General features: G+C 35.5%; 1 protein-coding gene across 2 annotated transcripts in view; it reads left to right on the plus strand.

Annotated features, from left to right (window-relative positions):
• The window catches only part of LAMA1 (laminin subunit alpha 1), a 97,190-nt gene that overhangs the window by 53,510 nt on the left and 16,811 nt on the right, over positions 1-26,869 (plus strand). For both annotated transcript variants that reach the window (XR_001553442.2, XM_015855286.2), the window contains exons 24-49: positions 2,147-2,290; positions 2,590-2,769; positions 3,356-3,541; positions 3,936-4,063; positions 4,702-4,822; positions 4,951-5,088; positions 6,556-6,677; positions 7,555-7,641; positions 7,898-8,091; positions 9,043-9,185; positions 11,494-11,592; positions 12,487-12,598; positions 12,765-12,927; positions 14,713-14,923; positions 15,168-15,284; positions 15,372-15,535; positions 16,713-16,851; positions 18,107-18,200; positions 19,397-19,513; positions 21,093-21,275; positions 21,594-21,748; positions 23,189-23,332; positions 24,096-24,229; positions 24,484-24,634; positions 25,569-25,693; positions 26,678-26,828. Coding sequence is in view for 1 of the 2 variants with exons in the window: in XM_015855286.2 (XP_015710772.1) it covers positions 2,147-2,290; positions 2,590-2,769; positions 3,356-3,541; positions 3,936-4,063; positions 4,702-4,822; positions 4,951-5,088; positions 6,556-6,677; positions 7,555-7,641; positions 7,898-8,091; positions 9,043-9,185; positions 11,494-11,592; positions 12,487-12,598; positions 12,765-12,927; positions 14,713-14,923; positions 15,168-15,284; positions 15,372-15,535; positions 16,713-16,851; positions 18,107-18,200; positions 19,397-19,513; positions 21,093-21,275; positions 21,594-21,748; positions 23,189-23,332; positions 24,096-24,229; positions 24,484-24,634; positions 25,569-25,693; positions 26,678-26,828 (3,702 nt within the window). In the remaining variant the exon portion in view is untranslated. The remainder of the gene's footprint in view (positions 1-2,146; positions 2,291-2,589; positions 2,770-3,355; positions 3,542-3,935; positions 4,064-4,701; positions 4,823-4,950; positions 5,089-6,555; positions 6,678-7,554; positions 7,642-7,897; positions 8,092-9,042; positions 9,186-11,493; positions 11,593-12,486; positions 12,599-12,764; positions 12,928-14,712; positions 14,924-15,167; positions 15,285-15,371; positions 15,536-16,712; positions 16,852-18,106; positions 18,201-19,396; positions 19,514-21,092; positions 21,276-21,593; positions 21,749-23,188; positions 23,333-24,095; positions 24,230-24,483; positions 24,635-25,568; positions 25,694-26,677; positions 26,829-26,869) is intronic.

The raw sequence follows: 26,869 nt of genomic DNA on the forward strand, positions 1-26,869 counted from the left end.
TTTTTTTTGTGCCAGTGCTAACCCAGTCTTGTTATGAGTCATCTGGATTAGAAACTGCCAGATGAGTTTTCCAGTTTGGGCAAACACTGCTGCAGGCAAAAGATATAGCAGCAGCATGTTGGTGGCATTAATGCTATTTCTTTTCTCAGAAGTTCCTAAAATAATGCTAGACAGTTTGCCTCTCCTAGTACCTTCAATTTGTTTTTAAGCAGCCAGGTAATTTTATTTCCAGTTTGTGGTCATATAGTTACTGTGGCACAGTACTGCATTTCTCTTTTAGACAAAACTCATGGAATTTCTGCAGATATGTGCTAAGAAGTAGAGGTCAGACCCACGCTTGATCATAAGAAATCATTTCTAACTGACTAATGCTGAATTCTTGCTAATTTTACAAAACAACCACTGTGCATTTGAAAGACATCAATCATTGTTCTATCCAATCTTGTATGGGAGTTGGCATATTTAATGCCATCAGTCTTTCTTACTGTAGTCCTAAATTCAGTTTGACTGCATTCACTAAATGTGAAATCCATATGTTTATTCTGTGCTAAGTTAATATCTATAACCACATCTTTTTATAATACACTCCGAATTTTATTTTTCATGTGTTAGTACAGTAGGGTAGAAATGAAAAAGGACAGAGGATACATTTGTCTTGATTTCCCTTTTGCTGTTCGATTTCTGTCTGACTCACACAGGGCAAGGACAATTTTTTGAATAGAACAGTATAATGGCCATGAGTTCTGGGACAAAATTTTTGTAAACCTTATTAAATAAATGAGAATGGTGCTAGAGGCTTCAGTGTCAACATAGTTCTCTCTATGTTGTAAATGCCATCTGATACCATTGTAAGTGATATATTTTTTTTGAGTTTTTTATTTATGCTGCTTGCATTTTTGCTTTGCAAATAATAATTGCTTATAACTCATATGCATTCTTTTGGGGTAGCTATTAAAAAAGTTATTTTTCCAGTACACTAGAAGATTGAAAAAGAGCAAAAAGGACTACTAAAAAAAAAAAAATTCTAATGCAATGAACAGTGTAGAAAAAATGTTACTACCTTAAGGCATGGAAATTCTATTCCTTCATTGAGTCTAGAAAGACTCTGCTGCCAGACTCGCACTTTGCACTGTAGGCTGCATAACCATCTTGAGTCTTCTGAAGCAATCTATGAGATTAAGACAACTGCTTACAAAAAGGTTGTTTCTTTCTTAATTAAAAAGGTATAATTTCTGTACGCGTTGTTTTGACAGATAATTATTTTGTCCTCTGTAGAGGTAGCATATCTACAGCTCCTTCCATTCTAGATATGAAAACATTTTTGAAAGCTAATTAAATGTGAGAAAACTCCAGTGGAATAGCTATTGTATCCTAATAATTGGGGGAAAAAATGAGGTACAGAGAATTTTTTTTTCCCATTCATACACACATGATTTTATTAGGTTTGGGAACTGTATATTAATTCAGATGATACAATCTTAGCTTCTGAAAATCCAATTTATAATGATAGGAAGAAACCAATAAATACAAAAAAAGATGATCTCAACGTCTTTCTTAATCTGATTATGTTGCAAGTTCAAATATGTGTTTCCTCTACTATAAACAAAAGAAGTACTTAATAATATTTCAGGTATCTTGCTAACACTGTAGCCTGAATGGGCATTCTTTTATTAGAAACAGGAAACATTAAGGGCAGAAATTTAATAGCACAATTTTTTTTTATTTTTATTTTTTAATGATGGGACTCTTACTGAAAAATGTAGAAATAGGAAAGTGACTTCAATGCAACAAATAGATACCCTCACAAGTCTTTCTCCAACATTCTGATTAATAATGAGATCAACATTGACTAATTTTTCTCGTGTTTCTTCAAGATGGACTTAACAAGGGAGAGCTGAAGTCCCTTGATTTCTATTCATATTGAGCATTTTCTTTGGCTTTATGGTCCTGCTTTTTGTGTGGAGGTAGGGGAAGGAAGGGATTTCTACCTTTAATGGAAAAACATACTTGCTAATTTTAGTTAGGAATCCAAATACATGAAATTTGTTTAATGTTATGTGTTTTTAAAAAAACATTATGTAATTGAAATGAAATGTACTGCTAGTGACCTGAGTGTGCTGCTGTGCTTTTTTCTTCCACCCTCCAGGAAAATGTATTTGGGCTACAGTGCAGTGAGTGTAAACCTGGAACTTTTGCTCTGTCTGCTAACAACGCGCTAGGCTGTACTCTGTGTTTTTGTTTTGGGATGTCTACATTTTGTTTGGAAGCAGAAGATCATGTGAGAATTCCCGTAAGTAGAGTGACGTAAACGTGTGCATGCAGTTAGGTGTTACACTCCTGGTACCTCTGTGGTGTACCAACAGTCTGCATACATTTAACGAATCAGGTGAACTGCAATAAAGTAGCTCACAGGGACAGTGACTTACAGTAAATCCACATAAAAAAAAGTAAAGTCTTATTTCTGAAACCTTGTGTGACGTCCTTTAAAATGGATTGTTGACTATCTAAAGGAAACTAAGACTATTATCAGTATATTACATCAAAATAATAAATTTTTGTTAAATGAATCTATTGCTCTTCATGTTGTAGATAACCTTAACTCCAGACCAGTCCATTCTGCATGTAGTAGCTCAAAGTAACCTGACTGGAACAGTGGAAGGAGTATTTTCACAATTTCCCGATGTTTTACTGGATGCTGCCATTGTCAGAAAGTATTTAAATACAGAAACATTTTACTGGAGGTTGCCAAAGCAGTTTCAGGGAGACCAGGTGAGACTATTAAATAATTAGAATACTTTCTAGATAGTTTCTTTAAACTTTCTTTAATATCAATCCTTTGTATAATGGTCACTTTATCTTGATGTCATTATTCTGTGTTATTTAATTCAAGTAGGTAATAAAATTGTATAAATTAATGTAATTGTGTAAATGAACTTACATAGATTGTGCTTGCTATAATAAGATTTTTCTTGATTCTATAAACGGGTAACACCCATATTTAAATATGATATTATTTTCCAGATATATGTGGGAGAATTGTGTGATATATTCAATTTTAGTTTAGAAACTTTAAAAGGCTTTCAACTTTGACACTGGATTCAGTATATAGATCATGGAATCTCTACTGCTTAGGAATTAAATGAAAACTGAGTATACACCTTCAAAGGTCCTAAAAGAAGAAACTGCCTGCTTTTTAGAAATAAATGCTTAACATTTGTGCAGAAACTGCTAAGTTTAAGTCAGTTTTTCTTGCCAATTCCTCAAAGAACTGTCACTTTCCAAATCTTCTTATTACCTTAAAACTAGTAGCTATAACCTTGGGATTAATTGAAGTAATAATTTTATATCCAAACAGCTTATGGCATATGGAGGCAAACTGAGATACACTGTTGCTTTTTATGCTTTGGATGGCTTTGGAACCTCAAATTTTGAGCCACAGATTCTAATGAAAGGTGGTCATACCAGCAAATTGGTCATCTATGTAGACAGCCCTTCTCCAGAAAATGGAATAAGAAGTGAGAAAGAAGTAGAAATGAAGGAGGTAAGCGAATACATTGGTGTTGAAATGGAGATATATATCTCATAGGAGCTCTTACAGAGAAGCCCCAAATGTTTAAAAAAATACATTGAGAAATGCATACCTGATCTCAAATAAACCACATTACGTTGCATCTATTTCATGTCAAAAATACTTGGGAAAATTGTGTTGTAGAAATTAGGCATGGAATTTAGGGGCAGGGAAGGAAAAGTGAAGAGAAATGGTATAAAAACATATTTTGTCCTAATTTAGTGCCAGGTGTTGGATTTTCTGGGGCAAAGAGTATAGACTCAGTCACTGACTGCATTTCCAAAAGAATGTATGGGAAAGGAGACTGTTAGCTTTAAGTGAGATTTAAACATTGATGGTTTTAATAATGTGTGCTGTGTTCCCTTAGGATTCTTGGAAGTATTTTAATTCTGTGTCTGACCAGCCTGTCTCACGTTCTGACTTCATGTCTGTGCTAAGCAATATTGAATACATCCTTATCAAGGCAGCCTATGGCCAAGGATTACAGCAAAGCAGGTAAAGCAATAAGCATTTAATTATTTCATTGTACTTACTGTAATTTAACTTGGAAATAGTTCCAGCAGAACTATACAGTAAATGTTTAACCTCAAATTAGAGTAATCTCCAATTTCCTATTTATGACTTAAATTTCTCTTTCATAAGAAAACATTTATTGCCTTTAAAAATATCTGCTTCTTATTTTGATAGAAAAGCCCATGAAGAATCACAATGTTTTACAGGTTGATGCAGTGTTCTTTTTGATGGGCAGTATAGTTAGATGCTTTATATGTTATTTCTTTACCAAGTTATTTTTATGGGTAATGAATTTTTTTCTTTGTTTTTCATTTTCCTGAAGAATTGAAACATGCGATCCTATGAGTTCTTGTCTGTACAAATCTGGTTCTTTCCTGTAGTTTTATATACTATGGGCCATGGTAGTGAAATATTCCCACCTCCGAACAATAACATTTTACTTCCATCTTGAACAGAAGTAGGTTACTAGTGAAAGGAAGGAGATGTTATATGATCACTGAATCAACTTGTTTAGAAACAAGAAGACAAGCAGAGATGCATCCAACAAAAACCCTATACTTAGTTTTGGTGCTAGGCCTCATCTAGCTGTCTTCATGCTGTCTTCTACACTTATCTTACAGAATTGCAAATATCTCAATGGAAATTGCAGTGAAGTTTGAAGAGATGCATCTAGGCAGACCTAGAGCTCATCTTATAGAGCAATGTAGATGTCCTGCTGGCTATGCTGGATTCTCCTGTCAGGTACTAAATCCTTGAATCCTTTCCGTGCCAAGTAATAATGAAGTTACACAAATGACTTTCAGAATTGTCTATAACTTTTGACAGCCATAATCTTTTTTTTTTATTTTTTAAATTTTCTTTGTGAATAGAGCTGTGCTCCAGGATACTACAGGGAAAAGCCTAAAGAATTCAGTGTAAGAGAGACTCATGCTATTATAGCACCTTGCGTACCATGTCAGTGTAATAATCACAGCGAAACCTGCGATCCTGAAACTGGAAAGTGTTTGGTATGTACAATTTATGCATTTTTTTGCATTGGCTTCACCTGAATGTTCACTGACAGTACTCTATACAAGGAATTTCTGGGAATATTATGTGGCTATGCTGTTTGGAAAAAGTATAATTTTCCCTGTCTACATCTCTCAATCCATATTCTATTTCCCATAGATTCTATTCAGTAAAATTATCAAGCTTTTTGGTAGCTATCTTCAAAATCATTAATAATTTTAGATTTAGTATATTTTTAAAAATAACTTGTGTGCATGAATTCAGTTTATCTGCTTTACTGTGTTACTTTTTGATTTTCTATTCCTTGGTCTGGCCAAGGTCTGCTTAATCACACAAAAAAGAAGTAAAAGAAGCACTAAGCCATTCCATTCTACAGACTAGGTGAAAGTTAAATTATTTCTCTCTTGAAGCAAATGTTCTCTGAGCTTCTTTAAAGAGGCTCCTTTTGGCGTCCTGAGAGTAAAGTAATCTAAGGTCATGCTTCAGCTGGGTTAACTTTTTCATTTCCATCACTTTGTCCCAAAAATTAAAAAGAAGGGTCACACAGGACTAACATGTATCCTCTTCCTGTCTTGTGATCTCAGTCCTCAATCCTTCAGGCTCTTTGTAAGCCACTCTTTCACCTAAAGTTTGAATCTCATGAATGAGAATGATGGTTCTTATTACTGTAAGGCCAATCTACACAGATCTTTCATACTAAAGAGTAACAGTCATTCATTCTCTCATTCTTTCATTGCAGGGGTAGCAACTCACCCACATGTTAAGTTTACTACTCAAAGATTTCTATCTGAGTTGTGTAGGCAAAATAAATGATTTTTCCCTGTCTTCTGTTCCCATGCAATAGAAAGCTGTATTGTTACTACTTACTGTACTCTGCTAACCTCTAAAACCTACACACTTATAAAAATAAGAATCATAGAAAGGAAGAAAAACAATTAATGAAGGGAATTACTTTAATTATGTTTGTAATACTGATTTAGTGTTTCAATATAAATAGCACTGGCTATTGATGAGTACTCTTTGCAAATTAAATACAATATCTGTGAATCCTAACTGTGATTGTTTATTGGTTTATAGCTGCCAAATGCATTTATTGAGACACTGAGATTTGTCTTTTTGGTACAGATATCCTGTTTAATTTTTCCATCAGTTATTTTTAGGACAGGTTTTTGTTTTGTACTCTGATTTCCTGATCTAAATTGGATTTGTAGAAGTAGAAATATACAAATTTTAATGGAAATTCAGAACAGATATTAAGTCAGTCTGCCTGATGGAATGGAAAATATGCTGGCATTTTGCTTATTTTTGCATAAAACATCCCTCTACCCAGAGAATGCTGACCAATGAGTGGTGATATTTAGATGGGATTGTTAGAGACTTGATGCATTTATGGATTGAGGAGAAGATAAAATTCTTCTTCTTTGTTGTTGTTTTAAACTGTCTGAGTTCCTTTTTTTGTGTACCAGAACTGCAGAGATAACACAGTTGGTGATTACTGCAGTGCTTGTGCTCCAGGCTACTACGGAAAAGTAATTGGATCTGTCAATGACTGCTCTCTTTGTGCTTGTCCCAGAGCCAACCCTGTTAGGTAACCAAAACTTATTACATTCAATGTTGTTTTAGCCTTCCAGATGCCTTGTGCTGTATGTACTACGTCTTATGTCCCACACTCTGTGACAATAGGAGATAGTTATTGTTACATGTTCTTAAGTTTTGATTTTCTGTAAGCTACTTATTTTAGCAAATACAGCTTAAATTCACAGTTTACATCTAGTGATTACATTGTGACGATTTAAAAGGAAAAGATGAATGTCACTTTTTGGAGTCTCAGATATTATAGATAATAGAGTAAGTTGCACTGTCATGTTTCAGTTTCAAAAGGGGGTCTCTTTTTCCTTCTAAAGACAATGCTTCAGTATTTCGGGCCATTTCCCGCCTGTTTAGGAGCTTTAAATGAGGTGAATAGTAGGATAAAATCAAGTACTCCTTTGTTTGAAATTTTTGTCTGTAGACAAAGTTACTTTTAAAACCAAAATGCAGACTACTTTTCATCTAGAAGCTTGAAAAGTGCTGTTGCTTTTGGATAATTGAGTCAGAGCTTAAGTGGGGCTACTCTTAGTGTTCTCATGCAGATATCAATTAGATAAATATTATGACCATATCATGCAATTTCCTTGACTTATTAATCTGTAAAATACTTTTGGAACAATGAATTTAAATCTATGCTGATTTCTTTGGAGTGTATTTTGCAGAGGGGTGTATTAATACAAAAAACCTGAAACCTTCTAGATTCCCAGTGTGCTTATGTGTGGCTGTGTAGAGAGCAAAACAGAGCTAGGAAGTGGCTCAAACAGGGAGGATGTGTTTGAATGTGAGTGATGGACACCAGAAATATCAGGAGGTGTATGGTCAGTGTATGGTTTTCCATTTCTGTGCTAGCAGGTGTTTGTTTTTCCTTTCTCCAGTTTTAGTCCCACTTGTGTCCTGAAAGGTGACCGTGATTACCACTGTGATGCATGTCTCCCGGGTTATGAAGGACAGTACTGTGAAAAGTGAGTCATACACTATCATGTCTCAATTTTTGCCCCCAAATTGCAGGAACAGTTTTGAATAATAAAAACATACCTTTTCTTGGAATAGATTATTCACAAGTAAATACATGAATATGTGTGGAAGGACCTTGTGACTTGTTAGCTACTGTAAAGAAACTTAATCAAAACTCTATCAATAATTCTCAAATTGAAACATGATGTCTGGTTTTATGATGAATATTCCCTGATGATTTTTGGCTCATTCCTCCCATTGTAGGTGCTCCCTTGGCTATTATGGTGACCCTCAGCTTCTTGGAGGCAGCTGCCATCTGTGTCGATGCAATCCAAGTGGCTCTGTTCATGCTAATTGTGATCGTGCAACTGGCAAGTGCCACTGTAAGCAGGGTGTGACAGGACAGCTCTGTGAGGAGTGTGAACCAAGGCATCTTCTTCTGGAAGGAGAGTGTGTCTGTAGGTGGCTTTGAAATTGATTACTTCTGGGCTTTGGTTTATTCCATGAGTGTTTTTCTATTGATTGGTCTATTCTCTCTATAAGAGGCTTGCAATAATCAATATCAAACAGGATCCTGTCTAACCTCAACTGTTCTGTGATTCTGTGAACAAAGAGGAAACTGCAGTACAAACCATAATATCAGACAAGCAGTTAATCCTTAAATTGGCCAACGTAGCACTATGGCATATTTAAGAATAGATAATTTTAATACTGATTTGCTGTTTGTAGCATACTTTTGTTTATTTGGAAATATTAAATTCCTGTCTCATTGAGTCTTTGCCTTTGATATTGCTCTAATAATACTTAAGGAGTCATCTCATGTGTACGGGCGTGCTCTATCAATAATTAGTCATGTAGTTCCTTATGAGAGAGTTAATAGCAGAAAGACCCACTCAGAACAGTAATTGCTTTTACAATGAACTAGGAATATAGACTCATATTTTGCTTTATACAGGAAAATGGGGAATAAATGTACCTACAAGGAATCTATTACCATTGTGGTATCTTTGTAACCTGTCTGGTAGCTGTTAGTGGCATTGCCCTGGATTTACAGCAATAAAACTAAATAGGTGCAATACGTGCATAGTATAATAAGAAGCTCAGTAGTCAGCAAGATCGATACAGCTTGAATGTGTTCTAACCTGAGGATAGCATGTTTAGAATTGGTTCATTTCTGGGGGTAGGCATGGAAGGGCAAGACTACAAGCCTGCATTTTCAAAATCATGTTCTATCAGTATTAATGCAAAAAGTAAAGGCACGTACTGTGTAAATATGTACCAAAATAAAAAGAAAAAAAAAAGAAAAAAAAAAAAGAAATGTCCAATAAAACAACAACAACCCATAGCAGTATTTGGTTGCTTTTTTAAAGAAAAGCTAATGTTGCTTATTTTTGGAATGGTTTGTCTAGCTTGTGATGACAACTGCACAGGGGTTTTGCTAAGCAACTTGGATAGTCTCAGTGAAGACATACTTTCAATGAACCTTACTGGTATTGTCCGTGTGCCCTCTGGGATACTATTGGAGCTGGAGAATGCAACAAAACATCTAAAGGTAATACAAACATACAAGTAATAGAAATATTTAGTCGCACCTTTAAAGGAAAGCTTGCAGCCATTCATGGTAGTTTAAATGAGGTCCTCCTGAAATTTGTGTGTATCTGTAGATGACACCAGATTAAGAGCATTATATAAATTAGTTTTAAGCCCTTTAGTTGCTGATGTTTCTTTTATGTTGTTGTACTGACCTTTAAATAAGTGTCTGTATATATTTTTTCAATCAGTAATGTGATTATTGAATGTACTATATATGCGTGTTTCATATGGATTGTGTGGATCCTTAGGATTGTTCTAGACTCACTGAATTTAAAGAGCATAATTTCTGGGAGTCAATCTGAAGCATCGTACCAGGTCCCTTTTGTTTCCTTTCAAAGAGCTGCCAGAGTCCTGGGGAAGAATATGACAAACTGCTTATCCATTACGCAGGGCTCCTTGGATGCAGCGGTTTGCTTTCCTTGCAGTACTGTGACCATCGAAGTGTGATCCTCTGTCTTAGGAGACAAATGCTATTAGAATGCTTGTTTTGCATACTTTCAGACTGTTTGTAGAAAGCTTTCCTTCCAGCTCCTGTGCTGCCTTAAACAAATACTACTCTTAGTGGACTCCATAGGGTCAATTGTTGTTGCAGATTAAGTTCTAGTCATCTCTGTGCAAAGCCAGAGATAAGTAAAAATGTTTGCTACTAAATGAGTACTAAAATAAGCATATTTATTTTTAAATCTGCCCAGCAGTAACTGAGAAAAGACAAGCTCTAAGACAGGGTTTAAACTACTGTCTTTGTATTCCACCATATCGCACCACAGTCAGAATAACGTAAGCTGTCATGTGCTGCTGGATTCTGCAAATGGAGAGTCTGAAAAAAATTTTCACCTATTAAAGTGTAAAGTGTGAGGCAGACTGAATTCCAACCCAAGTGCTCAAATTATAATAATTGCAATATCTGAAGGCAAACTGGATTAAATTACATGTTTATGCTTCAGCAGAGGTAGTCTTATCCTTTAGTTTTAGTTGCTAATGTTTTTGTTATCAAGCTTCTGTTTTGCTTTCCTTCCTTTGTGCCATGAAGGCATAAGCATACCAAATGATTGTAATGCTTTAAGGATACAATTGACTTGCTTTCTGTAACTGTTTTGTGTTTGTGTAGGAGCCTTGTCTTCAGGAAGCATAAGCATTATTCAGTACATAACATCTATTTAATTATAAAATCAAATCCTTTGTAAAAATGAAGGCAGAATAAGTTTCTCCTTTAATACATATCTGTTTATGTCAAAATCAAATCTAAACCAGCTGTCATTCACTTGGACATGTGATATTCAAGGAATCTAACAATGATACAAACCTCTTGCGACTATGATTTCCACTCTTTTTATGTGAAGACACGGTGTTTGTGTTCTTTGAACAACTTAGTCTTGAGGATAAGTTGGAAGTCTCATAGTTCTTCTGTTTGGAAGTAGGCATTCCTGTGTTTTGTGATAATGAAAGATTTCCTTCCCTTTTTTTCTTGTACAAAAATAGCATCTGTAAAATCCCTGTGTTTATTTATCTGAATTACAGGTCTTTGCTGAAGGACCATCCCTTCCACTGTAAACCAACTTTTACCCAGATTTGCCCTCCTGTTAAGAGATTCCTTATGCTGTTTTGCGTCTGTAGAGAAGTGGTATTCTGTTGCAGGCCTTGAATGTATCAGTTAGTTACAACGTCCTATTTATTGCCACACACAGCAGTTTTGAGCTGGCCTTGAAGCCAAATTTAGCCTGAAGGGCAGGGTTGGTTGTGTTATTTGAGTGCCAAGATCATGAACTCCTGAGTGCCATGCACTGGATTTAACACTGAAATGTAGCTTCAGGGCCATCCTTAACATATACAGTAGATACAGTTATTTTGATGTGACCAGCTGCTGAAGTTGTAGAAGATGTGAATCTGGATGGAAACATTTAATTTTATGGCCCTTTGAATTTCTGAAAGTAGCTTTATTGGGACAGCTCAGACTGGAGAAACTGAGAACTGGGAAAGCTGAATATTGCTTCTCTTTTATTACTGGATTAAAAGCGTGACATAGCTAGATCAAGAGATTTATTTCCTTTCATCTATAGAAATGACCACCTATTCTTCTTCAACTACATGTATGTAACTATTTTGTCATCTCATGTGCCTTAGAAAAACATCATTTCAAAACTACAAGTGGTCTAAATAGTTTGAATATATATATATATATATATATATATATATATATTTTTTTTTTCCCCCCAGAAATCTTCTGGACACACAGTGGACTCTTTACATTATTGTGTTGTTTCTTACAGGGGTTTATAGTTTCTAGAGAGGATCCAACGTACTCGTTAGCTACAGCAGAAGAAAGTCTTCTGAGTTTGTCAAGGGATGTTGATCAGTTGCCTGAAGAGGTAGGTGGTGCCTTCTTAATCTGTGGAGAAATCTTGTGAGGTTTCATAGCATTGAACATGCGTGCTGGAGTATCGCTTAGAAATTATTTTAAATCTATGGACAGAAGAATTCTGTCTATTCTGTAGTCTTTTTGGGGACAGGTGTTAACTAGTTTGTGGAATTCTTCAGCCAGATATACATGATGCTGAACATGAGATTTACATTGTTTCTGTTGAAATTCAGAAGCTTTTTGTAGTGTGATCATTTAAGGCCCTAAAATTGAAGAGCTTTTCTTCTCACTGGTTCTAACAAGTGGAACTTATTTAAAATTGTCATAATTTAATATTCACCGAAAAGACTTGAATTTACATCTCTATATTTAAAATATTTTCAGCAGAATTGTATCTGTTGAAAAAATCCAACATTTATCTCCTTTATTCAGCTTTAAAGCCAGAAAAAAATTGAGAGTTTTCAATAGTCCTTTGGCTGTTACATTTCATTTGCTGTTCATGTGTACCTATCATTTGTTGAACGTGTGTAACTAATTGAACTAGGAGCTTGCCCTAGAAGCCTTGTTATTGCCAAGAGAAATTATCTTAGGATACAAAAATTGATGTTTACAAGTATGTGGTGTTTACTATACAAAAGTAAAAGTTTTGGTAATTATGGTTTTATGGGTTGTGAAAATAATTGATAGATCAGTTCTTCACTGATATCAGGGGCTGTAACTTTCAAAATAACAGTGATGCAGCATGAAAACATCATAGTTCTGAAGCAGCTATATCTGCCTTGTTAAAAAAAATAGTCTCCTCTCACAAAGTATTTTCACTATTGGAAAAAAAAATTGTAAAATTTGAGCAATTATCATTCATTAACCAATGTTTTAACAAAATTGTCTCTGATTTTTTTTCTAGTTATCTAGAATGTTGAGAAAAGCTTGGCAACTTAACACAATGACTCAGGAAACCAGGAGTAAAAGTAAAGAGCTGAGTGGATTTATTGACACAGTACATACAGCCATCAAAGGTATCCTGCTTTTAAGATATTTCCACTTCTTTGCAGAATTACAAGGTTGTTTCCTTTGTAACTTTTAAAGAACTATTTACAGAACACAGAAGTGCTCCAACTTCTCCAGGAGGTTCACGTATTCTTTTATCAGTGGTATGACTAAATCTTTTACTCTCCTATCTAGTACTCGCTGAAGCTGCGAAGTCACTAAATGAAACACTGAGCCTGGACCTCCCACTGTCAAATGTTACATCTCAGAGCCTGCAGGATGATGTTTCAGCCCTACTGGATGAATTACGCAAGAAGGATTTTGTTCAATTGCATTATAATGCTACCAGTGTCCTAAAGTAAGCCTATTCTACTGGAAACTTTGATTCACATTTGTCTGTACTGTGAAGTATTGCTTTTTGGAGAGAGATCTGGGGAATGTTTGCTCTGTAGTAATAGTTTGTGTTATGGTAACTAGCTCGGCTGGACCTGTATGATCTCTGCATTTGAACTTATGTTATTTGAAGATACTTAAGCATCTCGCACAATAGCAGTAAGTCAAATCCCTGATTGTTTGGAGTGATACAATGATGCATTCCAGTAAGTGGAAAGGCTTACCAGTTTGATTCAGATTTGGCCCAAATACACGTATTCTTATGGACTCTAGACATAGTAAAAGAGTCTCAGAGAGTTGCAAGACCAGGATCTACGGAAGGACATGGTAAAATATTGTCATATGTATGGACTAGATTTGCATATGAAACCAGGGTATTTTATTCAGTGTTCTGAGCCACTGCTTAGAATTCATTTTTGTTGTCTCAATTTGCCTGCATTGAAAAGTTATTTTGAAATAGCTTTTGAATTCACTAGTTATTCTGCAGAATTTATCATGTAGTGCAGCTGTAAATTCAAAGCTGATTTAAATAAGCAGCTTGACAGTGCATTTTTCAGGATGCAGGAGTTACCACATGGCTGATAGTGTAGTGATCTTGTGGTGACATGTTGTTGAGCAACACTCTTAAGTGAAATCTCCATGAAGTTTCCCCACATTTTGCTATGTAAGCCATTTGGAATACGATCTTTTTATTGCATAATGAAATAGAAGCCATTACTGTCTTGTAAAATACTTCTGTACTTGTGACTTTTCTGAGCTTAAGAACTTGGAACTGTTTGTTTTAAGAAATACATGTAACTGCACATCTGCTGTTCAGTGGGAAAGGCAGAATGTATCATTGTAATATATGTATTCTGCTTTGGATGAGGATTACAGACCTGTTGAGAGACCTTGGAAGACATAGACCTGTTGGAGCATGTCCAGAGTAAGGCCAATAGAATGATCCATGGAATGGGACACCTCTCCTATGAGGACAGTCTGAGAGACCCTTTTATAGTGAAAGTATTGAGGCACTGGAACAGGTTGCTCAGAGATGTTGTTGATGCCCCATCCCTGGAAACTTTCAAGGCTAGACTGGATCATGCCTTGGGCGATGTGATGTAGCTGTGGTGTCCCTGTTCATTGCAGGGCGGTTGGACTAGATGGCCTTCAGAGGCCCTTCCAGCTTTTAAGATTCTATGATTCTACCAGTATGGCTTGAAATCGGGTTAAAGCGGCAAAAATTTATGTGAAAGTGTCATTTATAGCAGTTGCTGGGTGCAGCATATGTGTGGAAACAAAGAGAGACAGAGGAATAGACTTTAAATATAATTTTGAGTTTATTTCCTTCAGTATTAGAAAACTTTCAAATAGATGTACAAATATTCCCAGATAGACCAAGGAAGTGATTTACAACTGTCTGATTTGAGGGGAGGGAGGGGGATTTCATATCCTACTGTTTTTACGCATAAGTATAAAGACTGCATTTCAGTGGTCATTTTAATGATGAATATTTATGCATTCATATACTTATATTTGCACTTCTCTATTTTTCACATGCAACGCTTGTTAATGGTATTCCTTTCCTTCTCCCCTACATTGTCATCTTTCTGTGTGCTCACACAGGTAACTAGGCTGGTGTGTGTATGCATGCTATTATATGAAAAGTTGTGGACTTCTGTAAGAAGGTGCATTTACATTGATTTTGGATGACCCCCATGCCTGTCTCTCCTTTACAATGTGTTTATTTTTCACTTCCTTTCATTGCCAGAGCTGCAGAAAATTTATTGCTCCAGGTTCAGGAAGACTACCTTAAACCCCAGCAGGAGCTTGCAGAGATGAAAAATGATGCAAGCCAGCTCTTATCGAAGCACAACAGCAAACTGCAAGATGCCCAGGATCTGCTAAATAATGCACTTGCTAACATCAATGAGACGAATCGCTTGTTTCCTCTTATCTCTAGCAACCTGGGAGAGTTAAATGTAAGACTGGATGATCTGTATTGCTATGTAATAAATATCAAATATGAAATTTTGTTTATAAGTTGATTTTAGCCTTTCAGAAAGCTGTATGCATTTAAACATCTTATATATAACTTATATGGTATATTGAAAATTCAAAGGAAACGAGATTGCTGTTTGAAAAGAAAAATAATGATTATCAAATATATGTACTGCTTAACCTACATATCACTATAAAAAATAATAATAATGTTTTTTGCTATAGGAAAAAAAGCTGAGTATAAAGGAAAATAAAGAAGTCTCAACCATGCTTATTAAAGAAGGAAAATTCTTAGTGAATGCTGCTACTGCTCTTTCCCAAGATGTAAAGAACTCCACATCAGTAAGTTCTTAAAGTTCTTAATTTTTAACATCCTGTTTGACGCTATGAAGTGGATTTTGTTGTTTACACAACCCTTTTGTTGTGCAGAACTTGGAGGTCCACCAGGATGAGCTACTCAAATGGAATACCAACTTGAGACACCATGTGGATGAGCTGGTGATGCAGATGTCTGTGAGAGGAGTGCTGGACCTCGTGTACAGAGCTGAGGATCATGCCGCTCAATTCCAAAGACTTGCAGATGCACTGGAGGGGTAAGAAACTCAAGAAAGGTGAAATTTGAAGAGGTCTCATTTGTAATCCTGTCAAATTTAATTTAAATAAGCAGTAGTGGTTCCTTAATCCAGTGAGGGAAGGCAATCAGTTTTTATTATCTTTGTCTTTTCAGTTATATTTTACCTTTAATGTAGCGTACAGTATCTTAATTAAATGATATAGAGGGGGTTGATTTGTCTTGAATTTCACGTGGTTGACTTGCACAATAACTGGTGAGTTATTAAGTGCCCAGTGAATGTACCATAGTAGGACTTGAAAAGCTTGTGATCTGTGCATGAATACTTCTTTGACTATATATCTCTGAATCTCATCAAGAAGCTATTTTTTCTATGCCTTCATTATTGTTGCTTTCAAAGCATCTTGCAGAAATGAGTGGGTTGCAATCCCAAATGCACTCAAATGCACTCTTAGAATTTTTGGATCATTTTTTTCAGTGGAAATACTCTTTCACAGGCATATTTCTAGGACTCTTGCTCATTTGTCTTATAAAATCAGCAGAGCTGTGTTTTAAAGTTTAAATTTTATAGGATTGAAAATTTAATGCATATTTTAAGCTTGAAAAAAAGGAAATTTTGCTTTGAATTACGTTGAGTAATTCTGCTGGTTTGACTGTATCCAGACAAATTCAATAAAACAGAGTTTGTTATGGAGTAGCTTTCAGATGCTCATATTTCCGCCTAGGTTCTGTATCTCTCTGTGTTGCTTTTGAGCTCCAGGTAGGATCATATTTATGTTCTGTTATGTTTACGTGATGTGATTTGTTTGTTCTTCATGCAAAATGTTATATGTGGATAAATGGATGTGTATATATATGCACATACATACATACATTATATATATACACACACATACATACACACACATTATCCATACATTATCCATATATATGTAGATTGAAAAATTAACCATTGACAAAAAGAAAATAAATAAATCTTTTAAGTGTTCTGGTGTTTTGGAAATTTTTCAGTTCAAAATAGCGGACTGAAAGCCCTTTTTGCTGCCTTTGGAAAAGATGCAATCTTTTTTTCAGTGTGCATCATGAATTCTAGAAAGCTGTGTATGTGTAACATGCACATGTAACAGCACATGGAACTTACTGCTTGTATATATTGCTTGTTTCACAAAAATAGAATTATTTGTTAATTCTTTACTTAGTGGCCTTTCAAAAGTGAAAGATGTGACTTTGAGTGCTACAGCTGCTGTCTACACCCACTCCAGCGTTAAAAATGTGATAGAAAGGACAGAGAGTTTGGCAGATGATGCATCTAGGGTTGTGAATGGCCCTTTGGATTTAGTAAGTATTGATACTGGCATCTTAACTTCCTTATCTTTCTCATTTTGGAATATCTGTTCTGCATCTATTTTCACTTGCTGGAATCTGGATCATCTTTGGGGGGTGGGGAGCAGGGGCAGCCTGTCCTGTCTGCTAATATATAGTGTATCTTGAATCTGTGCTCTAAGGCAGTAAGGGTACCAGATTTCATGTTCTATGTCTCAATTTCCTCTTTACCACTTTTGTTTTTATACACACAATGCACATTTATCTGGACTAGATATGATTCTGTGTGTGTTTGTCATCAGTCATCTGACTTGCGTTTCATAGAATCATAGAATGGTTTGGTTTGGAAGGGACCTTTAAGATTATCTAGTTCCAATCCCCCTGTTATAGGCAGGGACATCTCCCACTAGAGGGTACTTCCCAGAAGTGTGTAATTTTTGTATTCCTGTCCTTGATGCTCCCTTTTACCTTTCAGAGTTATTTCGCCATCTTCTATTCAACTTGTCCCTATTACAGTTCTAAGTATTCACAACCACAACTGTTTTGTTTAGTTGGGAGCATCCAGTAACAAAAAGTATTTTATATCACATCTTCCATTCTCCTGCCTTGCAAAATTGACAGGTTGTTATTATAACAGTAGTTTACAAAAACCTGATCAGTTAGTTGCCTACCTGTTACTGTGACTTTCATACTGGACGTGTTCTCCTCCTTTTATCTCTTTGCATTTTTTTTTTTTTAATGATTGTAAATCCAAGAAAAGAATTGGCTATATTTTACATACGTCATTGCAATAATGCTGGAGAGACAAATACATGATAATGCGTTCACATGATCGTGATCAAAATAGTCAGAATTATGTATTTGTTTATTATTTTATCACTTGCTGTCATATACTCAGCATGATTCCTCCTAAACATTTATCCAGGTTTTCAAGATGGATAAACGAATTAAAATAACACTTTAAGACTGGAATGCTTCAAAAGGGCTTGGTGCTGAGAATTAGATAGAACTATCATATGTTCCAGAAAGTAACAGAAAATCAGTAGCGCTGTTCAGACTGGAATTTGGCAGGTTTTATATCAATGTCATGCTCTTGAGCAAAACATTAGAACTTTTTAATTTATTCTTAGCAAGGTAATATATAGAATATTATAGAAATGGTGAGAACGTTCACTACCTCACATTAGATGTCCATAGGCACATCAGTGTCTTCAGTTGAACTTCTGGCAATGGATTTCTGTTGTTTTTTGGTTGTTTTTTTTTTTTCCAGCCAGATGAATCTCTCAGTCTTCTTGGCAAAGACACTCTGCAGCTTAGCTCCAAAGTTCAGAATGAAGCTAAAAATCTGAAGAAGAAAAGTAACGGTTAGTTCTTTAGAATTCACATTTATTGCTTCTTTCCTTCTCCTTAGCCTGTTCTATGGTAGATTCATTTTTTTCTCAAATGATCTGAATCTAAAACACAATATTGTGTATAAACACTTATACATTTTTGTACTATTGAAATTGACGTTGTATTCAGGACCAATATTTTATTTTTTTGGTAATAATATAATTTTCCTTGTTAAATATTTAGAAAATTCACCTTTACTATGCCTGATTTGTCTCCAAGTAATGCTTTCTTTAGATGGCTGTACTTCGGAGTGCTATGAATGAAGTCATTAGAGAATGCACAGCAGGTGAAGGACAAACATAATTCTTGAAGAAATACATTCATTCTGTTGATTTAATAAATCATGGATTACACAACTCTGTAGGATGATGTATTTAAATCATAATCATTTTTTTCTTGTTCCTTCTATATAGCTGAAATACAATAACATGCTGAAGTTTTTCTTTCTGTTTGTAAAAAGTGCCTTTTGGATTAGAGTCCCTCTATAAATTACGATATCCTTTAATTTGTTATCACTCCAAAAAGACCGGCAAAACTCTTGAGTATGCACTATGAGAGTTCGAAAGCGTTTTGAACACAGACTTTGTTTAGGAGCAGAGTTCGATCCCAAGGGAAGTTTTGAACAAAATCAGACAGAAATGGTTCATAGAGATAAATTGTAACTGTAAAATGATCTTTGCTCTTAATATCAAAAGTTTTCCACAAATATATACCTCTTAGGTAATTCAGATGGACCGAATGCACACTTCTTTTGTTCCATGTGCTTTTATTTTTAGTGAGAGGATTCTACAAACATCTCGAAAATAATTAGAAGAAAAATAAATGCCTCCTGTTGTATTTCAAGGAAAATGTCAAGAACAGCATAGAAATTATAAGGGTTCACCATCTTTAAATAATTTTAATTCATAACTTTGTTCTGACTGTTTCTGGTTTGAACTTGCCAGAAAGGATAACTTTGCGTCATACAGTGCCCACAGGATCTTATTTGTGCTTTCTGCATTCAGTTTACACTTATGTTTTTAAAATGCTCATTTTGTTAAAGAAGACAAAAAGTTCCTTGTGCTCACATAAGTGAATGTTATCTCTGTATGTAGGACTCAGGTGCTCAGGTGGTCTGTACCTTTGTTTTTTTAGCGCACAGAAAAATCACAACTATTTCTTCCAACAGGCCTTTTGTCTGAGTTGAATGGATTGAGCAAAAAAGTAGAAAAGATTCAGGAAAGTACCGTTAAAATTGTCAACCAGCTTAATGATTCCCTGTTGGCACTGAAAGCATTGCCTAATGGTAAGTGAAATCAGTATTTATATACTCCTTATTGTAGAATATTCTAGTACAATCATAATACAGTCTTTTTTGTCATCTGATGGGAGAGGCTTAAGCGATAAACTGGACTGGAGACTCTTTTAATCTCCTGCCTAACAAAGAATGTTTTCTGGTAAGCCCATAAAACATAACTGGGTTTTGATGTAAGGCCCATAGTCTGATTCTCCTTTTATGCTACTATAAATCAGGTAGGGATCTGAAAGCAATGGAATTGCACTTATATGAGAGGAGAATGAAGTCCTAGAATACTTAATCCCACATGGAGAGAAACTCTTATACGAACCTAGCTTGTTTCAAAATTGTTTGTATTGTGCTATGAAACTTATCTGTATCCAAATGTTATTGTAAATGCTGACTTCATGTACCAAATTAAATGTCCTTCCTGTGTATTTCCAAAACAAAACAAATCCTTTAAAAAAACAAAAAAACAGTGTTTTGAATTGAGGAAAGTCTTAGAGTCTGTGAAGGATAATAGAGAAAACATATTTTGTATTGTGAAGAGAGGAGGGTCTGAAGTACTTTATCAACTGTATTTGTTGTTTAAAAAGTAGAAGAAACCTCATAAAGACCTCTTGCATTGGTTTTACTTTATGTCCAGATTAGATCATTAAGAACTGTAATATACCTATTTTGTAGCTCCAGCTCTTAACTCACACTAAAGGATGATATAATTACACTGGCTATTATTTGCAGGATACTATCTGACATAAAGGCGCACACTGGCAATTAAACTATCGTTAAAATGTTAGGATGAGCCTCCTGCCTTAACTCACAGGTTAACACTGTTCGATTTCAGTTTTAATTTATTTCTTGGAGTTGTCTGTTTTTTATTTGGATATAGATTAATGGTAGTATTGCCCTCTACCTTGGGTACTGGTGATGAAAAGGATTCCTGCAAACCTAAACACAGTCTTCTGTGTCGGTTGAGTCCCACTAATCCTGGCATAAGGAGTGTAAGGGATAGGCTGAGAATGGGAGAACTGTGCTTACTGTATATGTGCTCGTGGCCCAAAGCAAAGGATTTAACAAGCCTGCCTGCTTTGTTGTACATTCTATTATTTATTTATGTATGTGTATGTATGTGTGTGTGTATGTATGTATGTATTACTATAGTGTGCCTGTATGTTACACTGATAATTGTATCCATTTCTATATCACTAGCTTGGGAGCATTTACTGTATTTTTTGTTGAGGGCCATAGCTGTGACCATTTCTTTCTTACTAACTGGGTAAGAGGAGTTGGACCAGCCTACTCTGGCATTCCAGTTTCACAGAAGTTAAAATTCCTACACTGTGAGCCATGGAGCATTCGACAGCTAGGCAAATTTAGATCATGGTCAGTCTTGCTTTGGAGCTTCCCTCACAGACTGAAGTATACAAAGAGCTGGGAACATAACTCTTAGTATGAAAGGAATGCAACTGGCAGCATTTCTAATGTTCTAATCATGTATATAATTGCATTGTTATTAAACAGGTCAGGCATTTATTACTCGATGAAAGGTGTGACTTTTTTTAATCTGTGAAGTGCCACTGTGTTTCAGGTACAACAAAATATGTGCTGGAGGTGAAAGAGCTGGCTGTGTCTGCAAACACCAGCACTATGGTGGGTTTAAGCCACTTTGGGGATTTCAGTCAAAAGCTGCGGAATACTTCGTCTACATTGTCCCAAGTTAATGACACACTGAGGAAAACCAGTGAGCTTATAACTGATTCATCAAAAGCTGGTAGGTTTACTGCTTCATTGCTCTCTAGAAATGTCACTGCTTGAAGTAGAAGTGCTACTATTCAAGTTTAATAGGCATTTCGTATAAATCTGATGGACTGAAAAATTCTTTCTTATTCAATAAAAACGTGCTTGCTTTTTAAAAGATTGCTAGAGGAGTCTCATGGAATGCTTTTAAGTATGCATATTCTTCACTGATGTTTAAATTTGCAAAAAAAGAACAAGGAAAAAAAAATAAGATCAGAAACAGGCCCACTTAGTTATGTATTTTAGTGTTTCTCTTCCAACCTGCCTCAGTATTTCATTTATGTTTTGGCAGCAATCACAGCTGAAAAACAAGTTAAAGAAATTGAAGCACAGGCGAGTCTTTTACTTGATAGGCTGAAACCTCTGAAAATGCTAGAAGAGAATCTGAGCAGAAATTTGTCTGAAATTAAAGAGCTCATCAGTCAAGCCCGGAAACAAGCAGCATCTGTAAGTACCATCACTGCAGATTTAACTGGGTTCACTCTCACTCTTAACACAGAATTTGTTTGAGATTAAGAACATAAAGCTTACCTTTAAGGTAAGTGGTTGTTCTGGGATCTCACTGAAGTCATAGGGCACCAACTGATACTAAAATCATTACTTGCAGGTCTGTTGGTTTTTTTTTATAGTTTTAGCTTTACGTTTCCTCCTGTGAGTTTTCCTGAACAACAAGGCAGTAATTTATTTTCTGTTTCCTTTTGTTTCTTATTAAAATAATGGAATTCAAAGTGTTGGAAAGCATTCATGGAGATACTTAGTTAGAAAGAGACAGGTGAAGGGGTGGAGCTGCCATGTGTTTAGGACAAGATGTTAGTTTCTAGGCTTATTTTAGAGACTGATACGAGAAACCTCTCTGCATGATCAAGTATAGCTATAATTTTTTAAGTAAGAATGTAGATTCTGTCAACAAATTTGCCATGTATGCCTTCCCATGTTGTCGTCTTTGCAAGAAGTTGCTGTGCATCCAACATACTTGGAGACAAATGACATTAATTTTTTGAAGATCTGCTTCCCTCTTAAAAACAATAAAAGTAAATCAACAGTACTATGGAGCTCAGTGAAATGCGAGAAAGATTTAAAATTGAGTTTGCACTCAGCAACTTCTAATACGACTTTGACTTTAACGTGAGCATATTCGGTAACTTATAGCAAAGGTGTTTTTTTTTTTTTTTAAATATATACAATGAATGTCTTTCAGTTCTTTCTGAAATCTTAATTTTATGGTTATTGTATCTTTGTTACAGTCTGTTGAAGCTTAATGAATCCAGTGTGGAACAGAGGGAGTATTGTAAACTACAGAGGTTCCTAGAAGAATGATATGAAATATTAGCAAAACTTTCTTTTCCATTTTTGAGAGTTCATTTAGAAGTTTTGTGGATATGTTGTGTTTTCTCAGTTAAAGTTTATTAGTCAAGAGAAACTTTATATATCCATGCTCGCACATCTGCACACATGTTCATTATGTATTAGTTACTACAGGTGTGTTTAATGAATTGGATGAAATTAAGGCTTCTCTATTGTTACGTGATCCAGCTCCTTGGTGTGTCCTTGTCATCTTATATAATTACAGTGGCTTTTTCTCATACGTGGGCTTCTGACCCAAGATTTATTGCTATTTTCTGAGGTATTTTGGATAGGTTTGTCTCATGCCCTCAATTTTTGTAACTTAAGTATTTGTTTCTTCTCTATTTCTGAATCTTTTTTCAACTGATCCCTGAGAGATTAAGATCTAACCCCAGTAACAATACCTCAGTCACATAAAAGAATCTGAGAAAAATCTGAAGAAATCTCTTGCTCTGGTTGGTGAGAAACTAAGTACGTATTCTAGAAACACATGCTCTGTACACTGAGTCTTGTTTAGATTCCATTTCATCCTTTCACCCCCAGATTAAAGTTGCAGTATCTGCAGACAGAGATTGTGTTCGTGCCTACCAACCCCAGATTTCGTCTACAAATTACAACTCTTTAACCCTTAATGTGAAAACTACTGAACCGGATAACCTCCTTTTTTACCTGGGTAGCAATGGAAAGGTAAGTTTCTTGAATACATTCACTGTAGGTGATGGTAGTCAAATACATAAATGGCCATCTGTGTTTTTTTTCTAATTGACTTCAAACTAAGTACCCAAATGAGGCCTTAGATGGTTCTACAGAGATCCTCAAAGGTTAAAACACCTGATTTGTTAGCTTGCTTCTTAGCCATGCAATGAATCTCTGCTTTCCTTTCACCATTCTGTACTTTAACTAATGGAGTGTAACACTGTGGTGCTTTTGTATAACGTGCTGAAGTACATCAAGCATTTTGCCTTTTATCACAAAGAAAGATGTTGACTTTGGCCCTCATGTATCCATACAGTTGGAAGTAACATGATAGCTGAGTGTCTTATTGCCTCGCTCTTCCTTCCCTCTATACTTCTAATAAATACACAGCTGTGTGTACGTGTTAATACTTTTTCACAGACTGGTAGGTCTCTTTGCATTAACTCAGATATTTATACGTGCCTACAGATGTGCCCGTAAGCACTGTATTGCACCTTGATATGTCTATAAAAAAGACATTCAGTTAGCTATATATGAGCTGATTTTTAAATTATTATTATTTTTATTTCAATAAATGTTTTTCTTTCGCTCATCTTCTTTTGCTAAAACTATTCACTAGAATTTCTCTTAAACTCCAGTGATGTAGGAATGGGAGTCTGGAAAGACTATCAAAGTTAAATGTTAAAATTAAATGTACTAAACAGAAATGCGTTCAATGTGATGTATTAGAATAAGGACTGCTTTTTTGTTTCAGACAGACTTCCTTTCTGTGGAGATGCGACGTGGTAAGGTAGCTCTTCTTTGGGATTTGGGCTCAGGATCAACAAGAGTAGAATACCCTGATTTTCAAATTGACAACAACAAATGGCACAGAATACATGCAACCAGGTAGTTAAAGTGTGAACAGCATAAATACTAAAGGTCTAAAGACGCAATCAGAAATGAGTTCAGTGGAAATTGAGATTAGAAAAAAAAATTGTATATTTTTTAAAAAATAAGATTGCTGTCTTGTAGAAACATCATAAACCACACAATCTGTCTGCTGAGTTTTTTTAGTGACAAGATGTTTGTTAAAAAGTTGATAGAATGCATCGATTAAACCTGATGATTCCTAAAACCATTTATTTATTTGTAATTGATAGGTTTGGAAAAACAGGTACACTCAGCATAGAGGAAATGAACTCCAATCAGAAGTCTCCACCTAAATCTGCAACCTCTCCGGGAACAGCCAGCATACTAGATGTTAACGAGTCAACACGAATGTTTATTGGGGGACTTGGAGGACAAATTAAGGTTAAATATGGCTATTGGCATTCTGTAAAATGTTTTTATCATGTGTGAGATACATCTTTCACATAGAAATAATTGCTTAAATTGGCTACTTCATAAAGAAATGCTAGGTTAACTAAATATAAAACAAAGATCATAGGACCACAGAATGGCTTGGGTTGAAAAGGACCATGATGATCATCTAGTTTCAACCCCACTGCTATGTACAGGGTCACCGACCACCGACCAGGCTGCCCAGAGCCACATCCAGCCTGGCCTTGAATGCTACCAGGGATGGGGCATCTACAACCTCCTTGGGCAACCTGTTGCAGTGCGTCACAATGCTTTGTGTGAAAAACCTACTCCTAATGTCTAATCTAAACTTCCCCTGTCACAGTTTAAAACCGTTCCCCCTTGTCTTATCACTAGCTACCCTCATAAACATTGTAGACCCCTCCTGTTCATACATTTCCTTCAAATATGGGAAGGCCACTATGAGGTCTCCTCAGAGCCTTCTCTTCTCCAAGATAAACAAGCCCAGTTCCCTCAAACTTTCTTCATAAAGATGCCATAACAATATTTTTTATTAATCTGAAGTTAACTTTGTCTGGAAATCACTGCCTAAATGGTTCATTAGGACAGGCAGTTTGTACATATATGATGCATAGATATTGCACATTGATTTTTTTTTTTTTTTTTGTTCATTCTTCTACAGCTTCTTTAAACTGACATTTTTTATGCAGTAAGGATTGTAAGTAGGTCAAGGCTGTAGTAACTTTACTTGCAGCAAAACAGATCTCTATTATGATTTAAATGGTAGCTGTTTACAATTATGCTAAAATGTTATTTTATGACTTTCATCTAACAAATTTAGAGTTGAATGGAAAAAAAAAATAGCTGTTTAATTTTCAGGATACTTAACATTAATTGTATTTATTCAGTATTTCTTCTCTTGCAGAAGTCACCTGCTGTTAAAGTAACACATTTTAAAGGGTGCATGGGAGAAGCAACCCTGAATGGAAAATCCATCGGTCTTTGGAATTACGTAGAAAGGGAGGGCAAGTGCAATGGATGTTTTGGAAGGTATTTTTGTCTTGCTCTTTTCTTTTTTCTTTTTTTTAATAGATTTAACCTTTTATATGTATAACATATTTCTGTTCTAGATAAAAATAGTGATCTCAAGCAAAATGCAGTGTTTTATTGATCATTATCTAAGAGTTCTGAATATGTTAATCTAGATGTGTCATTAGTGTCAAATAATTGAACTGCATGAAATTTTATTATTTGTTAATACCTACTTTTTCTGGAGTGTTCTATGGCTGTGGTCTGCTTTGTGCATTAAAAGTCGGGAACTGCCTGTAAAGCAAAGTGATTTGGAAGTTTTGCTTTTCAGTAACGTGGAGCAAGATGGAGTTATTTTTTTTCAATAACAGCACTCTTATTAAAAGTCCAGAGCAAAATTGTAGCCACTGAGCTTGCTACTATTCCTGTAATCATTATGAAAGGAGATTGCAATCAGTTGTATTCTTAATATTTAAAGAATTGCTAAGAAAATGCTTGACTGCATTCCCTTTTGTGGAACATTTCACGTAGAAACAGCAGAGGGTGCTGCTCAATTGTTTGTGATATTTCCAAGTACTGTAGTACAGGAAAAGAGGCTAATAGGAACTTATCATAAGTGCAACTACATAAAGCTTTTTTATAAATGTATGACACATCTAAAGTTAGAGGGTGTAATATTTTTTTTTTCCCTTAAGAGAATGTTGTTTTCTTTTCATACATCAGAGAAGGGCATTTTTTATCTTGTATGCATTGTTCCCCATGGCTAAACTACTCGTGATATTCTATAATGAAAGCAGCCTTTGGCTGGAATCCTTCAGTTATTCATAACACTAAACTTCAAATTTCTTTCCACACTTCCTAATCATACTGCCTAGGGCCTGTACCAGCTGATCAAACTTTTCTTATATTTTATATGAAAATGACTGGAAAAACACAAATCTTCAGCTAATGTTTTAGCTCCTTTTCTTTTTTTCTTCCCCCCTCACTCTTCCCGCAATTCCTTAGCCCCCAGGATGAAGACACTTCATTCCATTTTGATGGCAGAGGATACTCAGTTGTTGAGAAGGCACTCCGCTCAACAGTGACTCAGATAATAATATTCTTCAGCACCTTTTCACCTAATGGGCTGCTTCTCTATCTTGCTTCAAACGGCACTGTAAGAAAAAGGATCAGACTCTTAAGCTGTTAGAAACTGTG

The sequence above is a fragment of the Coturnix japonica genome, chromosome 2 (assembly GCF_001577835.2).
Source record: "Coturnix japonica isolate 7356 chromosome 2, Coturnix japonica 2.1, whole genome shotgun sequence".
Lineage (NCBI taxonomy): Eukaryota > Metazoa > Chordata > Aves > Galliformes > Phasianidae > Coturnix > Coturnix japonica.